Below are 24368 nucleotides of genomic sequence, written 5' to 3'. Positions count from 1 at the left end.
TGGAGACCAGGTTTCAGGATAAATTCAAAACACAATCATTTCAATGTTTGCAGAGATTTATCATGATCCAACTTTAACGACAGCAGAGAGAGCAGAGAGGAGGTATGGACAGAAGGAAATAACATCAGGTTTGTTTGTCTCGTCAGTGTGATCGGAGGGAGGAAAGAGGACAAACGAACAAAACGTTTCCATTCTGAAGTCAGAAGAAAGATGGAATCACGGGAAAAACTGTGCATGAAAGAGGCTGCAGCGAAGGTGGTCGAGCAGAAAGAGAAGTAAGCGAGAGAATCGCAGACGTGCGGAACAGGAAGGAGAATAGACGAGGAAAACAGGCAGACAGACACACGTGTAGAAACAGGAGCAGGAGACTGACAGAACGACATAAAGCACAAAGATGATATTTTAATATTATGTGCGGTTTAGACAGGTTGCAGAAGAATGTGCACGCTCAGCGCAATGTCATCCGCCTGAGTCACAGGGTGAATTCTGCCACATCTGCTCGCTAGAAGCTATAGATGCAAAGTTCAGTGTGAATGAAGTCTAAACAGATGGTTAGTGAATCAGCAACTTTAGTCACACACATTCCTCGTATTAGGTTCTTGTTATGCAGCCAATGAATGAAGTTCTGAGTCAAAAATCATCCAACATCCTGGTAATCTAGTCCATCAGATACCGTTGTCAGTATAACCCTCCAATTCTCCACCGTTACTACCGATGATGGCTTGAAAAGGCCCAAAAAGTTTAAACAAAATAGGTCACAGCAATATTTGACCCAATTTTCTATGCCACAGTGAACAGCTTGAAAAATCACCATCTTTAACGTCCAGACACGAGATGACATCACGCACAGTGTACTTGCATGTGTTTTCTTAACATGGGGCCTGGTTGCAGGGCAAGTTAAAAGGTGCTCGGAGAGAGGGTCGAGTTTCTTTTCATCCACAGAGCCAACGGCCTTAATCACATCGGATGCTGGGCTAACTTTACGAAAAGGCGAGACCCTGGATGCCACTGCAGATATCACTATTCCCCAAAGCATCCGGTGGATCTCAGGTACCAAATGAAATGTGACCTGTTTTATTGCAGCGATGGAAAGTTTCCCTGAGTGCCGGGGAAAATCAATGGCGCTCACCGCAGTCTTGTCTCTGGTTCAGACATGGTTAGCTGTCTAGGAATGACTTCACCATAGAAGTTGCTTACACGACTGACAAACAAATGTGGCGATTCTGTCAGCACCGCCGCCGCGCCCACGCCGTTTTTTGATCTACACAAACCTTTCCCCAAAAATGTGGGTTGCTAATTTTGTGTTTTTTCCCCGGCATCCCTTTGCCTGTTTGAAACCGTCAGAGGAGGGACTGTGGCTTTGAGTCAGCGCCACACATTCCTTCATGTTACTGTAAAGTGTGATTTACGAGTGACAACAGAAAGACAGGGAGGAAGAGAGACACTCAGGGAGGAAAAGACAGAGAGGAGGACGGAGTTTGGGGGGGGGGGGGTAAGTTCAATGCTCTGCTGGATCAACAGTTTGAGGTCAACTTCTCCTCACAGCTCTTCTGCAGAACTTCAATATCTTCCTTCCAGTCGTTTTCAGGATCTCCAGCCACTGGAGCTCAAGATCAGCGCCGAGGAAGAATTTTTCTTTCTCCTTTACTTTCATCATCATCATCACATCTTCGAGCTCCCACTCCGTCTCTGGCTCTTGTTTTCTTCGCCACAGACTTCATCGCGTTGACCAAGTCGTCTCTGGCCTGACACACCTGTGAGGTACCAGACTCCATCCGCTCCACCACCTTCTTTCTTTCATTTTCCCAGCTGAGTTCCTTGTTGGCGATCTGTTGCTCCAGACCATTGTTCCCAGCAGCCAGCTGCCTCTTCAGACCAGCGTGTCCTGAAGCCAGAGCAGCGTTCTCTGAATGAACTTAACAAGGGTCTACTGACGGTCGTTGGTGGCAGTTTAAGAGAGTTAAAAAAACACATCTGCACAATATTAAACTATAGATAATTATTTCTCCATACAAATTCAAACACACACACACACTGAGAAAACTGAAGACAGATACAATGACTTTACCACCTGTTTCCTCACACGTGTGCAAGCGTGTGCATCTGATAGTTTTTTAAGCTAAATCACACACACACACACACACACACACACACACACACACACACACACACACACACACACACACACACACACACACACACACACACACACACACACACACACACACACACACACACACACACACACACACACACACACACACACAAAAAGGTTTTGGAGCTGTCCCTATTAAACTCTGCATCGACTTCCATTCATTCTGGACAGCCTGACCAAAACCTTATTGTTAACCTTAACCATGACCAGTTCATCCTTAACTTCAACCTTAACCTAACCACGACTCACATCTGACCTCAAACCCTAATCATGATCTCAGAAAGGACGTTTTGCCTGATTAGAACTGGGCTTTGGTCCCAGTGAGGTGTACTGGTCCTGACAAGGTCAGTATTTATGCTGGAAAAGGTCCTAAAGAGGCAACAAGAACAATACACACACAGTACTAATGATGATGAATGGCTCATTCATTGAACTGTACAGAATCACACTCTCACTGTGCAGCGGAGGTGAAGAACGATGTCTGCTTATGATTGAGCTCCACTGATTAGGATGAAATGCTTTTCACATGACACTGATACGGTACAGCTCCACACGGAAACGCTCACATTTCCCGATTATTACAAATGCATCACTTCAGAGCTGTTTCATAAAAACCAACACAACCTGTCAAAAGTTTAAGAACACCTACATTTTTCCTGTTTTTATTGAGATTTCAGAAGCTTCAGTCTGGAGAATAACCTTAAGTGGTGCAAAGGTAAGTGCTAAACTAAGCAAGGTTAAAAAAGACAGGCCTTGCCTCATGGGACAACACCATACTACAGGAAGTAATGCATATTGTTCTCAGAATGGTGAGAAAGTAACAAAAGTAGAAATCCATTTCATCACCCAAAACTTTGGGAGAAAGTAACAGAGGACGGCGTCACGTGATGGAAGTGAAGCACAGTGGAGCGAAAACTCCACCACAACAGTCCCCTCGTGAAACTGCATTTAAATTCAATAGATCCAGATTTTTGTTTGGATTTGCATCAAATCAAACCCACTCTTAAATATCAGTCCATCCTAAAGATGCCTGAAATCAACCAAAAATAAAGAAAAACAAGATATCTCACAATGTTCCACTGAGTTTTGTGGTAATCTTTCCAGTAGGAAAACATGACCTCCTTGGCTGAGGTAACCATGGAGCTGGTTTGGGATGAACTGAGAAGAAGAGGGGAACATTTGTGGGAACAAGAGTAAAATCAATACTTGATTTCAATGGTAGAGAGAACAGAGTGAGTTCTTCTGCTGGATGAGTTAAATTTTGGATTAAATTTAGTTCAACAAGGAGATTCAATGATTCCAATTATTTGTTTATTGTCTTTAATTTCAGAAACACTGACACATTGAACAGTCGGGTCCAAAAGTCTGAGATCACTTTCTCTGAGACTTTTGGGCCCGGCTGTTAATCTAAATAGCTGGAAAAATTTCTCAAACTTTATGGTTCATTCTTATCAGACTTTGAAAATTCTTTTGTGTCCAGCTAATGTTCAGCAGACTGGCCTGGCACGGACTGCATTGAAACAATCACAGAGATTACAGCCATGTGACTGCTGCTATAATGCATGCCAGAGATTATCCACAGGCTCAAATCAAGCTTATACATCATGACTTCATTATTCAGGAAAGGCTACTCTGATCAAAGTCTAATTGTAATGCAGGAACAAGAGGGACATGCATTGAATGGTGGCTCTTGTTATCCCAGACACACGGGGACTGTGTGCCACTGAATGCAGCTTCTAGTCATAATAGCATCTGTGTCAAATTCAATCCACAGTGGTCCAGGACAGGATGTTCGAGAGCAAGTGGAGGAGAATGAAGGTGAAATGAGAAGAAACAGCAAACAGCCTATTTTGGGATATTTGAACCAGAAGATGCAGAGGTTGGAACAAAGATTTAAGTTGCAGGAGAACAGACATAATGTCTCACACATAACAACCCACGACTGTTCATACTATGGGTGGAAGTAAGTCACGACACGATGTGATACGCACGATGTGATCCACGATACAGCGATTCTGCGATAATCGAATTATTGCAAGACAATCAGAAAACGATACATCATGATATCTGTCTAACTGAAGAATACAAAATGCCGAAAAATGCAGGATTTGTGTATTTATTCACTTTATTCAGTTTCAGAGTTTGACCCAAACTCAGATGAAAGTCTTATGTTTGTCTTTAGTCTTTAACAAACACACTGTAACTTTACAATATCCAAATATAGTATATCAATATATATCAATAAACCGTTCAAACTTATATAAAAGTCACACAAGTGAACAGTAATCAGGTAAATTCGGCTTCAATTTGTGAAAAACATAAAATGACTATAACATTTTCATTGCAGATAAACCAGGTAGGATGAACGCAAAGTTTTCTAACTTCACTCTGCACTAAAAAATCTCTGCACACAAACAATTGAAAAGCGAAAGTACATCGTAGAACTGTTTGAGGAGAACTTAAGATAGATAGATAGATAGATAGATAGATAGATAGATAGATAGATAGTTTGGGGTTCTCATTGACCCAGAACCAAAGCCACAGGACCGTTACCTTTCCCGCAGGCTCCCCGCTGGATGAACAGAACAGGTGGCTGCTGCAGCTTCTCCGCCCGGCGGCTCACCCTCTTCAGCTCGCAGATGTTCCGGTAGGACACCCCGTCGCTGCCGCACGCCGGGTCGGCAGCTTTGCACACGCACGTCCCGCTCTTGCTTCTCCTCCTCACCGTGACCGTGTACGCCACCCCGCCGGGGACGGAGCACTCCAGCCCCTCTCCGCACACCGGGTCCCCGAGCTTCCCGTTGCCGCCGCACGCCTCCCCCTCGCCGGACGCGCACACCGAGCAGCAGTGGCAGGCGTCGAGGGTCTGTCCCGTCGGGCAGTCCGCGGGGACCCGGGGACACAGAGACTTGTCGCAGCGAGCGGGACATCCGATCACATACCGGCTGGAGGATTGCGCGTCTGCGGCCGGCGCGGACGCGAAGGCTGCGATTACGCACAGCGACAGTGACCAAAACATGTTTTTAAAAAAAAAGTTTCAAAGAGTTAAATAAAAAGTGGGAAAGAGTTGAGAAAGCACGCTCTGTGCTGCAGTGTTACGGGAGGAGAGAGCTCAGTAGTGTGCGTCTCTTCGGCTGGAGGAACATTTAACTCTCGCTCTGCTCAGCCAATTACGCGCTTCACGTTTTTTTTTCACTGGCACCGCATCATAGAGGCGAGGATAATCACAACAAGCCCTGTGATTGGTGGGTTCTCTGTAACGCAGCAGACGGAGGAGCTGCTCTTCACTTTGCTGATGTGACTCCAGAGGAAAACCACAAGGTCAGACGTCAGAGGTCAAGGTCACAACCTCTGGAGCTCAATGTCAAACACAGAAAAGATCAAAGACGTTTCAGTCACACCAGAGTCTGTTGATCCATCTCTCTATATCTATCTATTTATATTTTTAACTCATTTAACTTCTCTTAATCTTTTTTATTCTGTTCTTTTCAATCTGTTTTCGATCTACTTAGCTTTATTTTAATGAATTGTGCATTTTTTTTTATTTAAATTGATTTCTTTTGATCTATGTCTCTTGTTTTTAAATGTCCTTGTATCCTTGGAACATTATGGAATCATCCTTACTTTTTCCCTTACCTCTTTAATTCTGTTGTTTTTAATCTCCTTTAGTTTGCTTAATTATTTTTGAGTTGTGCTTCTTGGTTTTATATTGATATATATATATATTAATTTGGTCTTTGCATTGCTTTTAATGTTCCTGAATGTACCCCTGTGTATGAACTGCACTTTATAACTCCCTTTATGCACCACAGCCCCCTTTTTTTTTTTTTACTATTCTCTAATGAATCACTCCTGGCATCCACACAAGCCTTTATGACTAATTAGGAAAAATCAGCGATGGGAAAAGTTTGGCTGGATTGTGGGATTGGTGGAGTTAATGTGGTTCTTTCACGTTGCCTCTATAAACAGCCAAATTTGTTCTAATTGGAAAATTGCAAAAGAGCATAATTTATCCATCAATTATGATTTCATTCCAACTCGACGGGTTATGAGTCCCCAGCTTCCAGGGAAATAAACATCTAATGGTGACATCTAAATAATAATTATCCTCCCATGCAAAGGTGCATAATTCAGTTTTTTTAGTAATGATTTGTGCCTCAGTGACTCAATGGAAATACCACAGAATAATATATTTATTCCAGTATTAATGGTCTACATTACCCTGTTGGCGAACAGCACATCTCTGTTAGGCTCGGATGTCTGTGCTAAGCTGTAAAAGAGTCCAGTAAACGCTGAGGGCAATGAATCAGTGTCATAAAATGCCTCGGCACAATGTGATGGATTATGGGTGCAGGGTTGTTTTGACGGTTTAAATGCGGTGCCCGGGTGGAGGGGAGCGCTCCTCTGAGCGGCTGCGTGGGAATGAGGGGACCGGAGGGACGAGGCCCCCGGTGGTGCACCAGAGCTGCGGGTAACACAAACCTCTGTATCCACCAGGCAATTAGGAAGGTGGCAGAAAGGGAGGCAGGGCAGTCATGTGCTCTCTGACACAGAGCTGGGCCTGAGGAGGTCAGGAAACTGTACGTGTGCACAACGTGAACATGTAAACCCAGAGCTCAGTCTTTCCTTCGCCAAGAAAACTGATGTTTGTCTTTTATGTTTTATTTCACACGCTGATCTAAAAATGAATGGACGACATTGGTATTTTCATTTATTGCACTCGTAGCATTTGTGTGACCCCTCGCAGCGGCAGCATCCTCATCATTTGTGGCAAACACGTAGGCGAGACACTGGTGGGAAAATCTGCAGATGAAAACAACCTCATCTCTCAGGAACACCCAGTCTCCGACCAAAGCCAGTGAGCCTGTCCAAGCGGGGATGCCACTGAGGTCTGTGTGATCTCTGCAGCGCTGGAGTCTGCAGTGATGTCTCCACTGTGAGAGAGAGAGTGAGCGTCCACGCCTGAAGCCACAGCGAAGCCTCAGGTCCCACAGACCAGATCGATGGACATGTGTGTGAAGATGGGATTAAAAAGGGCTTTAGTGCTTCAAGAAGCTACAGATGGTTTTACTCTTCCTGCGAACCACCATCCTTATCAACTCCCTGGAGCCCACACATGTGATATCTACTAATATTCTGTAAATACAAAGACTGGAACCATGAACAGCTCATTATCTGACGTATTTTCAGTGTGGCTCCATGACCTCAATCTGCAAATCCACTGACACAAACTACATGAAGCAAGAGGCTGTGTATGAAACAAGGACACACAGACACACTCTTTACCTGATTAAATCATCTGTACTGAAGTAAGATTTCCCTCTCACCACAAGAGGGCAGATTTTGCCTTGATGGTCAAATGAAGATGCTTATGGAGAATTTTCTTTCTTTCCTTTTTTTTTTTATCTCCGCAGCCTCTCTTTGCTGACGAATAATAAAACTACTGAATAATACTCATGGAAGCCTGAGCACATTTTCAGTGTTTATTTCTTTCAAGTCATCCACATAATAAATAGAAACAATTCAAACCAATTACACAAGACTGAACAGGGGTGAAGGAGCTTGGCTTTGTTGGATGAAATGGAGCAGGCACTTAAAAAAACAAGGAAATATTAGTGTTTGTTATTTAGCATTTTAAATAAAACCTGCCTGCTACTGGGATGATAAACACGGATCAAGAAAACATCTAAAAGCTTATAAAAAATAATTTTGATGCACACAGCTCTATTCTGCAAAAACAACACACAGACGAGCCGCAGGTCAACAAAAACTAAAAAGACAATCTGAGGAATCGTTAACTTGTTAACATGCAATGGAAGTGTCTGAGCTTGAATCTTTTGTTTGCGTGGTGTTAGTACAGGTTCATCAATTCTTCCAACTACTGACTGCAGCTTTCGTTCACTCACGTAAACCAGTTCTAACCCAGTCTGTCCGGACATGAAGCTCTTCTATAGCTGACCCAGCACAACGCTGGTTTTATTATTATGATTTACAAAATGCATACAAGCTCATGTCTTGTACTTTGTGTTTACTTATAACAATGTTGCTCCACCCCCCCATGTCTTCCAGTGTCCGAAACATGAGTCCACAAAGTGTTTGCTGAAATACAGTTTGTGAAGATGCTGATTCAGGTTTTGAAGTGATGAATAAACTGTGAACGCTTTCAATTTTTTTTTTTTTTTTTTTCCTTCTTTCTGCCTCTGCACAGAACTCTGCTTGTGGAATAACTGTAAAAACTGTACATTTACATGTAGTCTAATTCAGATTGAGGTCAATACCAGTCAACTATGAAACTAACGGCGGACAAATAACTGACCTTAACCCTCCACTATATTCAAACATAAAAAGTTTAAAATCAAAACATTTGTCAACTAAAAAAAAAAACTAATCGGACTAAATGAAGCTTTGAGGCTGAAACACATTTGGTCTTGCATTATCAAACACACTGGATCATATACATATTTTTTTTAAACTTTTTTAGCATCTAGTCCTAAATCCAGTGTTAAAATAATGAGCATGAACGGACCACACTGTTTAAATTAGAGAGGTTATGAAAAGCCAGTCCTCAGTTCAAACACTTATTTAAGATATGAGGAAACACCTTGCACCATAAAAAACTCCCTTATTAGTCTTGGAACAAAGTGGTTTACAAAAATCCTCCTCCCCACAGATACCACTGAACGTATCACTGTACAGGTTCAAATAAAGGTCTGCAACTGAAAACTAATCCGCACAAGTGAACTAAGGTTTGTACTTTTGTTTGACGATGTCTTCTCTTGGTAAATAAATATGCCATTGTGAGACAGCAGGCAGGCGGGGCGGGGCGGGGCGGGGCGGGGGGGGGGGGGGGGGGGGGGGGGTGCGTAGGTAAAGAGTGGGTCGTCTTTGGCACACAAATGCAGTTCAGTGGTGACCCAACATGTTTCTCTCGCACACTGACGGAGGAGCTCAGAAGTTTGTGATCTGCCAACAGCTTCTGTTTGAAAACCAGCACCTGCCCTTTGTTTATTAGCACCTGTCGTGCACGGTTTCCTCTTCGTCCATCCAACATCAACCCAGATAAACACATTTTAATATCCAGTTCCACTCTGGCTCAGACCTCGCTCACTGGCAAGTCGGCATCATCCAAGTCCACAGGTTCTGGTTCAGGCATGCGGGGCTCAAAGCTGCTCCGCCGTCGCCACGGTGACTCCTCCGAGTTGGTGATGGTGGTCACAGATGGCTTGCAGGTCACTTTGCCAGACGTGACTCCTGCAGGGACAGGCGTGCTGGCGTGTGGCTGTGATTGGGCCGTGGCAGCAGGCTCATGAAGTGCTCGCTGTCCCACGCCAGGCTGTGGGCGTGTGCCGCACGTGACAGCATTCCCCCACTCTGGGTTGCATGGTGGCATGGCAGATATGGGCGAGCGAGGGGCGGGGGGGCCCGAGGAGCTACGGTAGAAAGTGGAACGGCTGCCATGTTCCTGCAGCAGAAACAGGGGAGGACAGAAGAGTGAGGGAGACAAGACAAGTACTTGTTAGTAACAAAAGTGAAATCCTGAAAAGCAGTGTTTATTTGAGAGGAGCCAAAGTGAGTTACAGACTTGGAACCAGCACCAGCATGTGGGGCCTGATGCAGCTTTAAGGATGTAGGTGCTGAAGAATGTAGCATTGCAAGAGAGTGGAGATGGTGGCTGTAGTAGCAGAAGAAGTAGAAGTAGTAGTAGTAGGACTAGTAGAGGTAGCAGTAGCAGTAGTGTCAGCAGGTTTTAGTTTTGGTAGTCTCAACAGGTTGCAGTGGAAGAGCAGAGTGTCTTAGGAAGCAGTGGTTGGTTGTTGATCAGTATTTCACAGCCTTTCATTGTCAGATTTCAATCTCTGAAACACAAAGCAGAGGCATGAGGAGAAAGGCGACGACACAGCAGAGGTTGTGGGAATTAAAAAGGGGGGAGTTGTGCAGTTGGTGAAATGTGGGTGAGAAAATAATCCATCAAGACCCAAGAAACGCCAAAACAAATATCTGTCAACTAAAAGGTTCAGTATTTTGACAATTCCTGGGACTTTGTGGGCTTGTGAAAATTCCATCAAGTGTAACATAAGCAGCACAAGAGTTAGTTTCCTTACACAGAAATGTGAATGTTAATTAATGTGAGACACATGAACACACATGTTAAGAGATTTGTGCTGAATCCAAAGGTGCAAATTCATCAGATAATCACTGACAATTCCCTGCAGGTCAATTGCAAAACTGATTAACTGATACGATCACACAACACTTTAAGCATTTTTACAAACCCAAGAATTTGCATGTAAATCTACTTAAAGATTTAGACCTTGGATTTGTGGATTCAGCACTGGTGAGTCCTCGTTTCAACGCTGGTCAGATGTTTAACATTTAGCACACAGAAGGTGGAGGTGATCAACGTGAAAACAAGTGTATCCTCATTATTGTTATTGTGTGTATGAGCAAGAGAGGAAAAAAAACATACAGGCAGCGAACAGGAGGGAGGAGGAGAGACAGGCAGGATGTCACACATCTAAGACAGGTACACAGCTGCAGCAGACTGCAGAGATAACAGAGCATGAGGGGAAGAGAAACACAAGGTGTGAAAGACACATGTACCCAGCAATAAAGAACAGAGAACACAGCTATTCACAGCTAAGTTGGTCAGGAGGTTCAAGCAGTGAGTGTGTGTTTTCTCATGGATTGTTCATCAACTCGTGTATACGGCTCTGTACACACCTAGTATTAACATGTGTTTTTTGTAACATGATCACAAGTGGTCAGGTCTAAGTAAAAGGTGTGAACGCACTCAGATCAGATAGCGATCTGATCTCGCAGGACCACATTCTTTTGACAGTGAATGCAAATCTGTCCTGGGCCACATATGCAGGATGTCTTCTGACCTGCTGCAGTTTCACTACAAAACAAACTTATTTTTTCTCTTCTCTGTGATTGTCTGTAACCACCGACACAAGATCAACTCTGATCACCACACAATGATCGATACTTCCCTTTAATTGGTAAAAATCATTCTTCACAGGGCAGCTGCACGAGATTCATTCAGCTCCTCTCTACCTCTCTCTTTCTTGCTCGACACACAGACACACAAAGTGACATCGGACAGACTTATGGGTAAAAACAACATAACTTGGTCTTCGTGAACAGAAATGATGGACGTGTTCATTTGCTTAGAGGGCGGGGAAGTGAGATCCGATCACGATACGCATGTGGGGCCACATGTTAATACCAGGTGTGAATGCACACACTCAGAGCTGTCCACTTGTGATCGGATCGCAAAAACCACATGTTAATACCAGGTGTGTACGGGGCCTAAGATCGTCATCAATAATCATGAAAGCTGTGGAGGTGAAGCCATAAGGGAGGGAGGGCGGGCAGGAGGGAGGGAGGGAGGGAGGGCGGGCAGGAGGGAGGGAGGGAGGGACTGCAAGTTTGTCCAATAGTTACATGGTCATATTCCAACTGTCTAGAGTCATTCTGTAACTGCAACAATATTATATTTTAGCATTTAAAAAGACTTGAGGTGTGCTGGATTTGAGTTACCGTGCGTGGGACGGTCATCATGTGCAAGAGAAGATAAGCACAACATGAGCTCTACAGTTTCTGACGTTTTTTACCTGTTTCGCTGGAAAAGATCTAAATGCAGGGGATCAAAATTTTGAGCTGAGCTAAAAGTGACAGTTTCGCCATTGGAAAAGAAAAGCAGAGGAGGAATAGAAGTGGATCAGAGAAGCATTGAGGATGAGGGCGTGAAGGGAGGAGCGCTTGTTGGGTTATCACAGCCATATGTAGGGTGTGGTTGGGAAAAAAAAAGGAGCATCAGATGTGCCGTCAGATCTGATCTGCCCTCATAATGTCTACAACCACAAAGGGTCAGCCAGTGAGTGGAAAACAGTTTTAAAAAAGGTAAACTTATAGTTTAAAAGGGGGGGTTTAGACGAGCTGACATACGTGCTGCTGCACTCCCCGATTCGGGACGTATACCTCTGTATACAGGGGTTCGACAGCCGTCTGGCCTGCCGCATCTGCAACAACACAGTGCAAAGCAGGATTAGAGCAGATGGGCCATCTGCCCACAGGGAGAGGAGGAGGTGGAGAGAATGTGACAAAGGGAGAAAGAATGGAAAAAAGACGAGAGAGGCACAAGAGAGGGTAAACTGAGGTGAGAGAAAAACGAGCACAAGAGAAAGAAGACATAGGAGGCAAGAAGGAGGGAACTGTAGAGAGAGTCAGCGCGGACGTGTTGAGAATGGTTCCAGTCCAACCAGAAGGAACCAGCTGCAGCCCAGGACGTATGGAACCAGTTTACTTCTCTCTTCACAGCTGCCAAGTCTACCTGCCTGTCTCCAAGTATGTAAGCTGCTGACTGAACTAATTAAGCCGTCGTAAAACTAAACTTTATGTAGTCACACTGACTTCATGAGCTGCTGGAAAGTGAAAAGTGGTGATAGCAGATTGTTATCTTGTGAGCAGATGACCTACTTAAGATCAAATCACCAGAGTCACCCGGGTGGTTCCAGGGTTACGTCAGCTATGAACAGCAACGTCCCTGGTTCAAGTCCAGCTGGAGACATTTATTGCTTACAATTCCCGTCTCTTTCTCTCCCCTCACTTCCTGTCATCGATCAACTGCCAATTGTCTAATTAAGACAAGGTTGGTTAAAAAAAAAAAAAAAATCTGTACTGTGCCGTTGGATGGTGGGAAATAGGCTGTGCCAAACACCGAGCGTTGCTTCCTCACAGCCTGCTAGCATCTGTCCTAAGACTCTGTGCTGATCTAATAGGGAGTTAAGACTTACTACAGAATGAACCAAGAAAAATGTAGCTTCATCGAACTTGTCAGACTCTACAACCAACTTTATTGCTGGGTTCAATGTTGTTAAAAACACGGGAATGTTCTGAAACCTACTGTAGCCAAACTTCCCATCTCTGTAGCTTTCAGCTGTGTGAGCTCTTGCGCGAGCAAGAAACTGCAGGAAATGATCAATAGCTGACTTGAGTGTCAGAAAAAAAAACAGTCAGAAAAGACAGAAAAGTGATTTGAATAGTTTTAGTCAAAGTAAGATAAGTCTGAAGTTCTGCACGGTAGAAGTGACAGAAGTGATTTCCCTTTTCCACAGGTACACGTGAGGTCAGACATGAGTCAAATGGTGAGGACTTGAATCTGTACCATGGTGGCACTGCACTCTACGGTGGTGTATGATACATACTGTGGCAGCAGACCTCCCGGGCCCCCGCTGGGCCACAATGGCCCCGGAGACAGCCTTGATCCAGCTGTGCATCTCCTCTGGACTGTCTGCCTGTTGGAGGCAAAGAAGAAGAAAATGACAGTGAGGAAACAGACAGAAGAGAATGAGACCTGTGAGGAGAGGAGATCAGAAGGAATGGAAAGGTACGAATCAACAGTATATTGATTTTTTCGTAGAGAAAGATGCACCTGTATGTAAAATGTCCTTGATGTGGTGACGACTTCAAACAGATTATCCCTCATCATAATGTCACTACAACAAAAAGTGGAAAACAAGTCAAATCACATTCATCTCAGCGACAGTATAATCTTTATTTAAATCAGAAAACGTAAACACCATCCCCCCTTGGACAAAAGATTTTCTTACAGCGGCAAAATGCTGGGACATGTTAAATACCTCTGTTTGCACTCCTGGACTTTGTGAACTTCCTTCAGTGGGATCATTCTCAGAGGCTCTTTCTCCTAAAAGTAAGAAAAATAATGAGTAAGTGAGAAGAATAGATAATAATAACACTCACAGATGCCAAAACTTGAAATGCACAGTACAATTATTACAAATGCTTCTGCTGATGTAGTGGGTACAAACAGTTTTTCAAAGATTTGGGGTAGAAGCAGCAAAGTAAAACTCTGATGGTTGAAACTTTCTTGACCTGGCCATTTTATCCAGCAGACAGAGAGTCTGTGTCCTCGGGGCCTGTTGATAGCCAAACAGACAGATAAAGCTGTCAAATAAGGGCAGACCTTGCCAAGTACTGGGAATGGGACATGCAGTATTGTCCTGAGGACAGTCTGTGTGTGCATTTGTGTGTGTGAGTGAGAGAGAGATGCCAACAGGGGAACGAGGCATGATAGGACATGTGAAATGAGGGCATTGAATTCCACACACACTGTGGATAAAACATGTTCGAAGTCAGGACTGTATGTTTGCTGTTACTCTGCCTCAGACTGTGGGGGTGAACCCAAAACACATGCACCATCAATAGACACATTCCTTATAGACTTCATATAATTGAATCAAAGTCGATTACCAGGTCAGACTTGAAGTAACTCATTGAGTTTTCCTCCAGTAGAAAATATCGACGTTTCCAGTTCCTCATCTGGGGGGAAAAGGGAAATTATGTTCAGAACTTTTGGCAAATAATTTTCTAGCAACACAAGATCTGTCACAATTGGTTCCAATAAGGAAGAGACAAGAACCGTTTCTAGATCCTAGGTATTTTAGTCAAGAGTAAAGATTTGTTCATACTGGAATTGAGCGTTTCCTTAGGGAACCAAATTTCTTTCTCACTATCAAGCTAAAATCTCTTGTAACATTCCTCTTGCATATCACACGGAGGGCTATTTTTGTGGATGTCTCGTGGCAATTTTAAGCATGAACTCTGGAAAATGTCCAGACAATGGTGTACAGAGTATGCCTTTCATATATGAAGAACGAAGCAGGAGACTCTTCCCACAGATGTGTTCACAACAACTTAAATTTCTCTGGAGCGCTCGGTCCGTCATGTGTCTGGTTTACTGCTGCATTCTCACAACAGCCTTTATATTACATAAAGAAATGGTATTGCATATCTAAGGTTCGGCTTGGTAAATGCAATTGATTTTCAGAGAAGTGAACTATAAGACGACAGTGGCAGGTACTCACCACAGCTCCTTGTTTGACACAGTAACCTGACTTAATGACGCTGTGCTCCTGAGTCGGCCTGCTCAGGAAGTACGGCAGCTGGCTGTGAGAGCGCTGCATGGCGTCTCGATCTGCTTTGTCTGCACCATCACCGCCGTCACGCTGCAGGGTGAGGGACAGCCGGGATATTGTAAGTTACAACAACATTTCAAACAAAAACAAATGCAGCTTTTCTACAGTCTGAGGGATGATTTATGTTGGGGATTCTATGACCACAAAAAACATCTACCACATGTTAGACAGAATCTTGACTGCAGGGTAATTTAGCACAATATAGTGAATGTACATATGAATTACTATAAAAGACACAAACAAATCATTTAATAACACAAGACTTTTCCCGAGATGTTATTGGCAGCTCATACTGCTTCAAGTAAAGTTTCTGTTAATCCAAACATGGATTTTTTTCATCATTGATTAATCTGTCGGTTAATTTTTCTAATTGTCGCTAAATTATAAACAGAAAATAGTGAAGAATTGCCATGAAATTTTCAAAGAGCCTAAAATGATTTCTTCAAATTGCTTGATTTATTTCACCAACACTCCTAAACCCAATGATTTTCTGTTTAAAATTATACACAACAGACAAAAGCAGGAGTGCAATGATCTTGTGGATAAAATTATAGTTTTCAAAAATGATATAAACTTTGCTAACTTTCTTTCTTTGAAACATCAGTGTGCAGTGTTCATTATTATTAAAGCAACTTATTATTAACAGCTGTTTGTCAATGTTTCCCTGTAGCTTTCAAAATCTTTTAACTTAATGCCTTAATGTACCTGGAGTAAGTTATGTGCATGCGTTGGTCATGTTTACCTGTGTCTGGGTGACGATGGGGACTCCTCCAATTATCTCTGTCTTATAAGACACTTGTTTCTTTGGTCCTGCGACTTCTGGCAAAACCTTCTGGTTCTCTGCATTCTGTTGGCCATCATGCAACTTTGGCACCTGAAGTACACACAAACTCAATTTTTAATTAAACACACAATAGGGAAAATAAAACCCTTCTATAGAAGTTGATGAGCCAAGACCACGCTTTATATCCATTTCCTATCTGGAGGGTAAACGCTTCATGGAGAACAATAGAAATGACCCTTCATCCAAGTAGTAAGTACAACAATACAGCATCCTGTTAGTCATACTGTGACTCACTCTAGTTTCTTGACAGTCCACTCATTCATATCTCCAGAGGAGGAAGAAATACAAGTTTCTCAGAGCGATAAAACATGAGCGATAAAACATGAGCCAGGAAGAACAGATGATTACAGCGGAATCAGGAGTGAACTGTATGTCTTGTGTTTATCTGTGCACACTGTGTGTGTGCACGTGTATTTGTCTCACAGTGATTTTGGTGGCTTTATTGAGAGCGTCGACCCAGTCCACGAGGTCCTGCTGATCATTGGCCTGCAGGAAGAACTTCCTCATCCCGGCATTGATGACTAATAGATCATAGAAGAAAGGAAACCGTGGGAACAAGAGGAAGAGTGAAAGTATATTCAGGCCTCTTTTGGTCATCTTGAGTCAGACTAGGTTACAGTCTACATTACACCATCTGTTTCATTCTGTGTTAAATATGAATCACATGCATGCAACTCTACACAGACAGATTTACTGGAAAGAGGCATTGACTATCTGTGCTTTTGGCTTAGTTTGGAAAATATGAAGTGAATATTAGTGGAAGGAGAACAGATCCACTGCCACAGATTTTTCTTGAAGTGGAAAAAAAACTACGCTAAGGGACACACATGCACGCACGCACGCTACACAGCTATTTTATGGTCAACATATTACCATGAATGGTATTAAGCCCAGCACAAATGTGATCACTATAGTAAACTGGTTCCCACTGTACTAGAATGTTGTCGTGAGGCAGAATGAAATTTGACGGAGCAGCAAAAACCCTGAAAGAAGAACCATAATTAATAAATACCTAATGAAATGTTTCTTAAGTGCTGACATTCTACAACCTCTTAAAGGTGTTCCATGACGTGTTTGACCATTGGTGGCGCAGTAGAGCAATTTCTTTAGGAGTACGTGTCTGTCCTGTGTCTATGTTGATGTCTACCAGCAGGAGCACGGGGACATGCATGCATGCCACAAGCACAGAAGTGACTGGATAATTTCAAGCAATGGCAGAGAGCAGTGGTGCATAACAGCAGTTAGTAGACGTAATGTGCCCTAAAAGCTAGCAATGCAGCAGCATGACAGAAGAAGCGGAAAAACTAAAGTGACGGCTTAAAACTTTAAAAAGGCTTTTCAAAATGTTTCGGGTTGGGAATACATCCAACTAATACGTTGTTGAGGATAGTCATTGGAAGGCGCCACACACTCCCTCACTCTTTTAATATTCATAAAGATGGGAAAGACAAAGCAGCTAATCTTTAATACAATCTGGAAAACCGGACTGTTGGAAGAAATGTCCATTGCTCAGGTTCTAAAATTTGTCAAAACCTAAAACTTTGATTCAGGAAAACTTTTCAGGTGCAAATACAACCTGATTAAGATTGATGAAATCTGAAAACAGAGCAAACAAATGAACAAACACCCAGGTAATCAACTGTAGCCTCCTGCGTGTTGTGTGTTAGCTTAACAGACACAGTTGCACAAAGCTGCCTGATCAATGGCTTGACCAAGACAAGGACAACGGACATTGTTCCCCTCAGGTTATATTAGATGTAGTCCTGGGAGAGGGATCCCTCATATATAGAGCTCATTTAAAACAGATTTGTATCCAAATGCAGTTAATAATTATCAATTCTCATTATGGATTAATCTGTCAAAAATCTATTGATTAGCAAAAATTATGTAAATGCTGTAAATGATTATCAAAGTTGTTGCCAATTTAATTGATCAAGTACGAAACAGCGCAGCCTTATGTTTCCTTTACTTTAAACTCACACCCACACAGACTTATGGGAAAGTCTGTGTGTGTGTGTGTGTGTGTGTGTGTGTGTGTGTGTGTGCGTGTGTGTGTGTGTGTGTGTGTGTGTGTGTGTGCGCGCGCGCGCGCGCGTTTAAGGGGTCAGATCACGGTCAGTATGTGTGTGTTGTAAATCAGAGGCTACCGAACAGAACTACAACACAGATCTAATCGGGGACTGGGATGTGGAAAATCATTTTAATAGAGCATTTTATGATTGACATTTTCATGTTCACATGTTTTTTTAATCGGGGATTAAAGTTATAAACAGACAACTTTGATCTGCACGGAGGGAGGGTGTTTGACATGTTTTATGAGTTTCCTCCTTTGGCAACTTACTTTGCATCTATATTTTTTGCCAGCTGAATATCCGTCCTCGAGCACAGCCCCATGTTAATTTTAGGGATATCCAAAATAATCCCAAACTACCGGTTCTAATTTTCCAGTGAATGGTTATATCTGTCTCACTTCTCTCTTTCATTTTCTCTGCTGTATTTGTTTGTGTTGGGCCAGTTGCCAAGTCTGAATGAGATTCTCCACTCAGTAGCAGTTTTTTCTAACACCAGATACGTAAATGGTAAGTTACCTATCATTTTCATAACATGGTATAGTGTGAAACCAGTACACTGCTGCAATCCTGGCCAGTACAGGAACAATTATTTGAATTGTAAGTAATTAGGGAAATACGTGTTTATTTTTCTAAATAAATACAATTTCCGTTAATCTTATTATTACAGTAATAAAGTATTTTGTAAATGTATATAAATAATAACAGATAAGAGTTTGTGATGATCAGTGTTTTCTTACCGAAGCAGAACTCTGCTTTAGGCCTGAGCTTTGTGGCATCGCTGACCTAGAGGAGGACAAACCACTGTAACTGTTAGATTATCTGTTCAACCAAACACAGTAAACACTATTATTCTATTAATAAATAATCTTATCGTCTTAGTGCCAGAGAAGCTTCAGTGGTTAAATTTGTGTACCTTAGAGATGTAGGTGAGCTTGAGAGAACCGACGCATTCAGAACCAACAGGCAGGTTCTGTGGGAAGAAAAAGAACAAAATATGCAAAAATAGAAAACTAATAATTTGTCATTCTAATAAGGGAAAAGGCTAATATGGCAAAAGGGCAAAGTCGGTCCTGAAAAGCAAGTCGATGTTATGGAGTAATTACAGTATACTTTGGCTGCATTCCATGATAGTTAATTTCAGTGTCTTGCTGTGTTTCTGAAACTAGGGGAACCAGATTTAACATCATTAAATTTTAACCTTTTTCAATCTATAAAAAGGAAAGGGACTTGCTGAATTATTCAAAATTCACCCTGCACTACATCATTTATGGATACTTCATGTAACAGCACACTTACAAATACAGTATTTGCAAGCCAACACGCTGTACAAACCGAGAGGAGAGTTACACTATAACAGCCATGGACAAAGGGTCACAGAGGAGAAAATGTTGACCCTGGAAATACCATTGTTCACTACATGGACAAATGGAGAGCCCTACAGTAATCAATGAAATAACATAATTCAATATACATCAGTTATTATCTATTCTCAGACAAGGATATTTTTTACTAATAGTGACAATTCTGTGAATCACAGCAAACATCTAATGTAACCAGAACTGACGAACAACGCACTAACAAATCTGGAACAATTTCCAAATGAAGATGAACTCCCAAAAAATTAAATGCCACATATTCCAAAGGAAATTGGCACATCAATAATCTACAAGTATCATGTTAATGCCACCTCAAACAAACAAAGTATTACGTTGAAGTCCACTTTCTGTCCTTCCCAAACTGCGACTGAGGGTTTGAACATTCGCAAGTAGAGTTAAATCTGTGAACTCATTCAATCCTCTTTCAAACAAATGTACAGCTTGAAACACAGAAACACCATTAGCACTGACCTACTCCTGTAACATGCTCTCCCCAATTCCTGTCAACTAGAATTACATAATCCAAGTTCCCCCATCCTTGTATGACCGTCTGGCAATGGAAATACCTGTACAATGAAGACAGAAACCTGAAAGGTAGCCTGCTGTTCGCCTGAGAGATGACTGTCAACACTGATAGCTTCCATTAGCTGGAATGCAGTTGCTCATAAATCGTCAAAATCAAACATTTGCCTGTGAAGTTACCTGCAGGGTTTTTCTTCCCCATGAATAAAGCTAAGAGCTAAGCTAACACAGCTCTGTGTTATTAATTACCTGCGGGTTGTCCATAAACCACACCAGGCTCCCCTGCTGTGTGTCCAGTATGAAGTAACGCCGCAGGAACTTGCCACTGCTCTCATTTTCCTCGATGTCCAGGAAGCCACAGATGCGGTTCTGTCGGTCCACGTAAGGCATCTCGCTGCCGGGACATTCCCTGGCCTGCTGGGGCCAGGAGTGGAGAGGAGCAAGGGCAAGTGGAACTGGGAAGAATTCCTGAAGGACAGAGAGAAAGGAGTGCAAAGAGAGGGGGTTAAGGAGGGTGGTGGGGTAAACGAGGATTTTCTGTTGTCTTTGTGTTGAGCCTTGCAACTGTGTCCCGCTCCCTCTTTCTGTATCTACTGTATCTGTGCTCTGTCTGCCACCTGGAGCTCACTAGGCTACAGCCTGCATGGGGATCATGTGACACAAACCACAACCCCGCCTTTATCCTTTTACATCAGCCTCGCCCACTCGCTCTCCCTTTATCGTTGGCTCTCTCTGAGTCCCTCTTTTTTTTTTCTGTAACACATGCTATCCTCTGTCACTCCCTCCTCTATCTCCTCCACCCACCCACCCTGGCTTGTCCTCTTTCTCTCCTTCTCCCTCTTCTCGTGCAGGACTCCCTTCTCTCTCACTTTCTGTGCCATCTCCTCCCAACTGCGCTCTCATCCGATTTGGCAAGCCTCTGGCCGGCCCCTTGTATCCCCTCCCTCTTGCCACAGCTGAGCACCCACTGGAGCATGGTCAAAAAAAGCCACTTAGCTCAGCCATGTTGAACAGAAAGAATCTCTCTCTCTCTCTCTCTCTCTCTCTCTCTCTCTCTCTCTCTCTCTCTCTCTCTCTCTCTCTCTCTCTCTCTCTCTCTCTCTCTCTCTCTCTCTCTCTCTCTCTCTCTCTCTCTCTCTCTCTCTCTCTCTCTCTCTCTCTCTCTCAGGAGTTGCGCGGTAGAGAATAGGCAATATTTAACCTGCTGAGGTGAGACACAGCCCTAAAACCTACAGCTCACTTATTGCAAACCTGTTTTCTTTAACGTGTGCAAATGCAAGCATCTCAATGTCAAACGCAGTGTCGGTAGTGAAGCATTACTGTGGGCATATTGTCACATTAGCCTGTTTAAGCTGCTGTCTTCTTGGACTGGGCCTAAAATATGTGAGTGAGATGAGTCTGTGGAAAGCAAAGATAAAGACGTTCTTTCTCCATGATGTTATGAGCACTGTGTGGGTGGATTGGGGCAAAGCGGGGACAAAAGGCCTGGTTGTTGTGTGTGGACTCTGGGCTGGGAGCCTCTCAACTAGTCCCTGCATCTATCCGAGTCATCCCATTTGACACATAGGCACGAGAAAGCAGCAACGCGACTGTCTCGACACAATACAAACACTGATTGTCATGCGGGAGTGAGAGACGTCTTTGTCGAGCTTAGAGATCCCGTAAATGAGGTGCTCTGCACATGTTCGTCTGCATGCATGCTTGTGCATTTCAGTAGAGCAGATTAGATATTACAGATGGTGCAAGACAAAATCCCTAGAGGGTGAACAGCAGACCATGTACACTACATAGGCTTTTCTTTCAATTACTTGCTTATTGTTGTCATCTCTGTCTGTTTCTTATGGAAAATTGGTATTTTAACAACAGAGAGATTGAAATAAACACTGGTATTTAAATTATTTAAAAATCTATTGGCCATATACAGACCACCCTGCAAGATTATCAGTTTCTCTGGTGTTACAATTTATAAGTATGTGTTAAAATAAAATTAACATCTTTGTGCTATTCTTTAAACTAGTCTACTACCAAATTCAACAGGCACTGGAATTGAAGCCATGCTGATTTAAGACAGATCTGTTGTGGTCTCTTAATTTTTTCCAGAGCTGTATATAGGACAATATTTTACACAAACACAAAAGAAAATACTTAATACTCAAAAAAGTAGTTTTTCACCTCAGCTCATTGTTTCACTGCAGCCTGTATTATTACCGTTCTGGTTCACTGTCACCTCTCTTACAGTGTTGTATTTAGCCACAACAGAATACAGACAACATACAAATCTACTCTGAAACTCCTGCTAAACACCAACCAACCGCAGACACGTTGACTAAATTAATTCATGGTGAGTCTTTGCTGCAGAAATTAACCTGAAGAAAATCTGTCTTGAATTATGTCTGTATCAGACGAAAAGCTCAAAAAGACAGTCAGTAAAGTTTTAGTTGTTACAGAAAAGGGACAAGAGTGAGAGAGGGAATGACTTGCAACAGTAACTCGGTCAGTTGACCAGTGGCCACAAGGAAAGTGACCCGTCTTCAGACATCCAACTGAACAAAAATTTAGGTAAGCAGCCAGACTATGTTACATAGTCAGGTGGCTATAGAGAGCATGAGAACATTTCAAATCCTTTCACTACAAACCTTGTTTACTTAACGTTATTTGGAAGTGAGATCACTCCCAACATGTGACCGATTGTTTCATAACTTTCACTTCATCAGTGAGAATATTTTTCTTTTCTTCTTCCGTGAAGAAAGAAGCTCTGCCTCTGAAGAAGGTCAGATAAGGCTGCATGATATAAGTTGACTTCTTTCTAGGGCAAACATTCCCCCCTGGTAAACTCACTCTTTACATACGCTGGAAGGAGTTGTCCACCATCACATGGCAACCAACTGGTCACACAGGACAAGTCATAAAACAACAGTAAGCACCAGCTGGATAGCCCAGTAGAGAATTTTTTTATTTTCCTTTCATGATCTTAGGCCGCTGCAAAACAATCCAAAGAAACACAACAGCTGGAATCAGCAACTGTGTGTTGTTTTAATAACCACTGACCTGCTACCACCACATAGAAAATACACAGCAGATCACTAAGGTGTTAATGACAGAGTCAGATTAACTCCCAGAGGACAAAACATTTTGTTACTGGACCACTATTGATCCACACAAGACAGTGTCAACCACAGACTAACCAGACTACCCAAAGTCTCAGGTTTCCATTACAGTAAACTTACTCACCATCTTTGTGTTGACTGTTGGTCAGACATTGACACTGTTGGACACATTGTTGGTCTACATTTTGTACACTAAACACTCAGTTTAAGAAAAATAATTGCCAGACATATTGATGATGCAATGCGAATGTTGATTCGGCCTTACAGGTGGAGTAATGCAACCTTGGCTGATGAGGCAATTTGATCAAATACAACTTTGGGATCAATCAAAAAATATGTAGACCCTATGATAAGGACTAAACCTGGAACTTGTACAGATGCCCCTTTTTGTCCTGGAGGTGATCCAGCCTTTTCAGGACATTAACATTTGTTTTCCTGTAGTGTACATTTGGTTTAACTAAGCCCAATTAGATAAATAATCTTTACACTAAATAATTGAGGTGTACAGGAGGGACGAGGAGGTAATAAAGTGAAAGGACTGGGACTGAACAGGTCAAAGGTGGGACAGGTCATTCCAGTTCGGTTGAAAAGAGCAATTTCAGGTCAGAGTCTGGCTCTGGATGCAACACACGTTTGACAGACACATGCTCTGTGGGGCTTTTAGATTTCCAACAGCAGAACAACAGGAAGATGCAAAACCGGCCAACCTGAAACCCAACGTCAACCAGCTTTCAATAACACAATAAAACACAGTATTTCACATTACAGCAGTAGCGTTAGCAGCATCAGTAACTGTGGCTCCCTGGCCTGAAGTTAACTGGAGGGAGGGGGGGCGGGGGCATGTCTCAGGTTAGCCTAGCTGTTAGCAACTAATGCTACCTCACACAACAACATGACGTTAATTCACCTTAAACAGTAAAAACAAAACAACCGGCTCTGTGTTTGAATGTTCGTTAGCTAGCTAGCTGCGTCTGCCGTGGGGCTAAGTTAAGTTTCCTCACGCACGACACACGTTAACCGAGCTAACGTTAGCGCCGCGTCTCACTCCACAAGCGCAACTTCCCACTGTCCGAAACAATAACGCAACAGTGTCAATTAGTTTGGTTCAACGTCCCCCCCCGGAGCGGCTTACCGGAGTCTCCCGGTCTATGGCTGCAGCACTGACGGCCCGGTGGAGTCGGTGGTGTCGGTGGTGTCCTCTTGAGTCTCAGCCCATCTCTCCCCATGAAGCAGGACGACTGGCTTTTTTCACCAAGCTAGTTCGGGGTGAGGCCACGCCTACTTCCGTATA

At 43.0% G+C, this 24368-nt stretch overlaps 2 protein-coding genes across 10 annotated transcripts in view; both read right to left on the bottom strand.

Moving 5' to 3' along the window:
* The window catches only part of htra1a (HtrA serine peptidase 1a), a 24707-nt gene extending 19397 nt beyond the window's left edge, over nt 1-5310 (bottom strand). Inside the window, exon 1 of the mRNA XM_034608197.1 lies at nt 4709-5310. Within this exon, the coding sequence (XP_034464088.1) occupies nt 4709-5174 (466 nt within the window). The 5' untranslated portion in view covers nt 5175-5310. The remainder of the gene's footprint in view (nt 1-4708) is intronic.
* Nucleotides 1-24368, bottom strand: part of LOC117775238 (pleckstrin homology domain-containing family A member 1-like) — a 25103-nt gene extending 735 nt beyond the window's left edge. The window contains exons 1-15 of one of the 9 annotated variants that reach the window (XR_004616219.1): nt 24210-24368; nt 20220-20438; nt 18986-19042; nt 18810-18855; nt 16424-16521; nt 15899-16030; nt 15046-15186; nt 14432-14500; nt 13801-13865; nt 13593-13656; nt 13366-13455; nt 12107-12180; nt 10623-10697; nt 9090-9617; nt 950-952 (exon numbers count right to left, since the gene is read on the bottom strand). Coding sequence is in view for 4 of the 9 variants with exons in the window: in XM_034608198.1 (XP_034464089.1) it covers nt 9386-9617; nt 10623-10697; nt 12107-12180; nt 13366-13455; nt 13593-13656; nt 13801-13865; nt 14432-14500; nt 15046-15186; nt 15899-16030; nt 16424-16521; nt 18810-18855; nt 18986-19042; nt 20220-20360 (1284 nt within the window). In the remaining 5 variants the exon portion in view is untranslated. Of the gene's footprint in view, nt 1-949; nt 953-9000; nt 9618-9737; nt 10012-10622; nt 10698-12106; nt 12181-13365; nt 13456-13592; nt 13657-13800; nt 13866-14431; nt 14501-15045; nt 15187-15898; nt 16031-16423; nt 16522-18809; nt 18856-18985; nt 19043-20219; nt 20439-24209 lie in introns of those variants that run through there. The other 8 variants (XR_004616220.1, XM_034608198.1, XR_004616221.1 and 5 more) reach the window with 8 other exon arrangements.

This window comes from Hippoglossus hippoglossus, chromosome 15 (assembly GCF_009819705.1).
Source record: "Hippoglossus hippoglossus isolate fHipHip1 chromosome 15, fHipHip1.pri, whole genome shotgun sequence".
NCBI lineage: Eukaryota > Metazoa > Chordata > Actinopteri > Pleuronectiformes > Pleuronectidae > Hippoglossus > Hippoglossus hippoglossus.
This window is presented reverse-complemented; position numbering and strand designations above follow the sequence as displayed.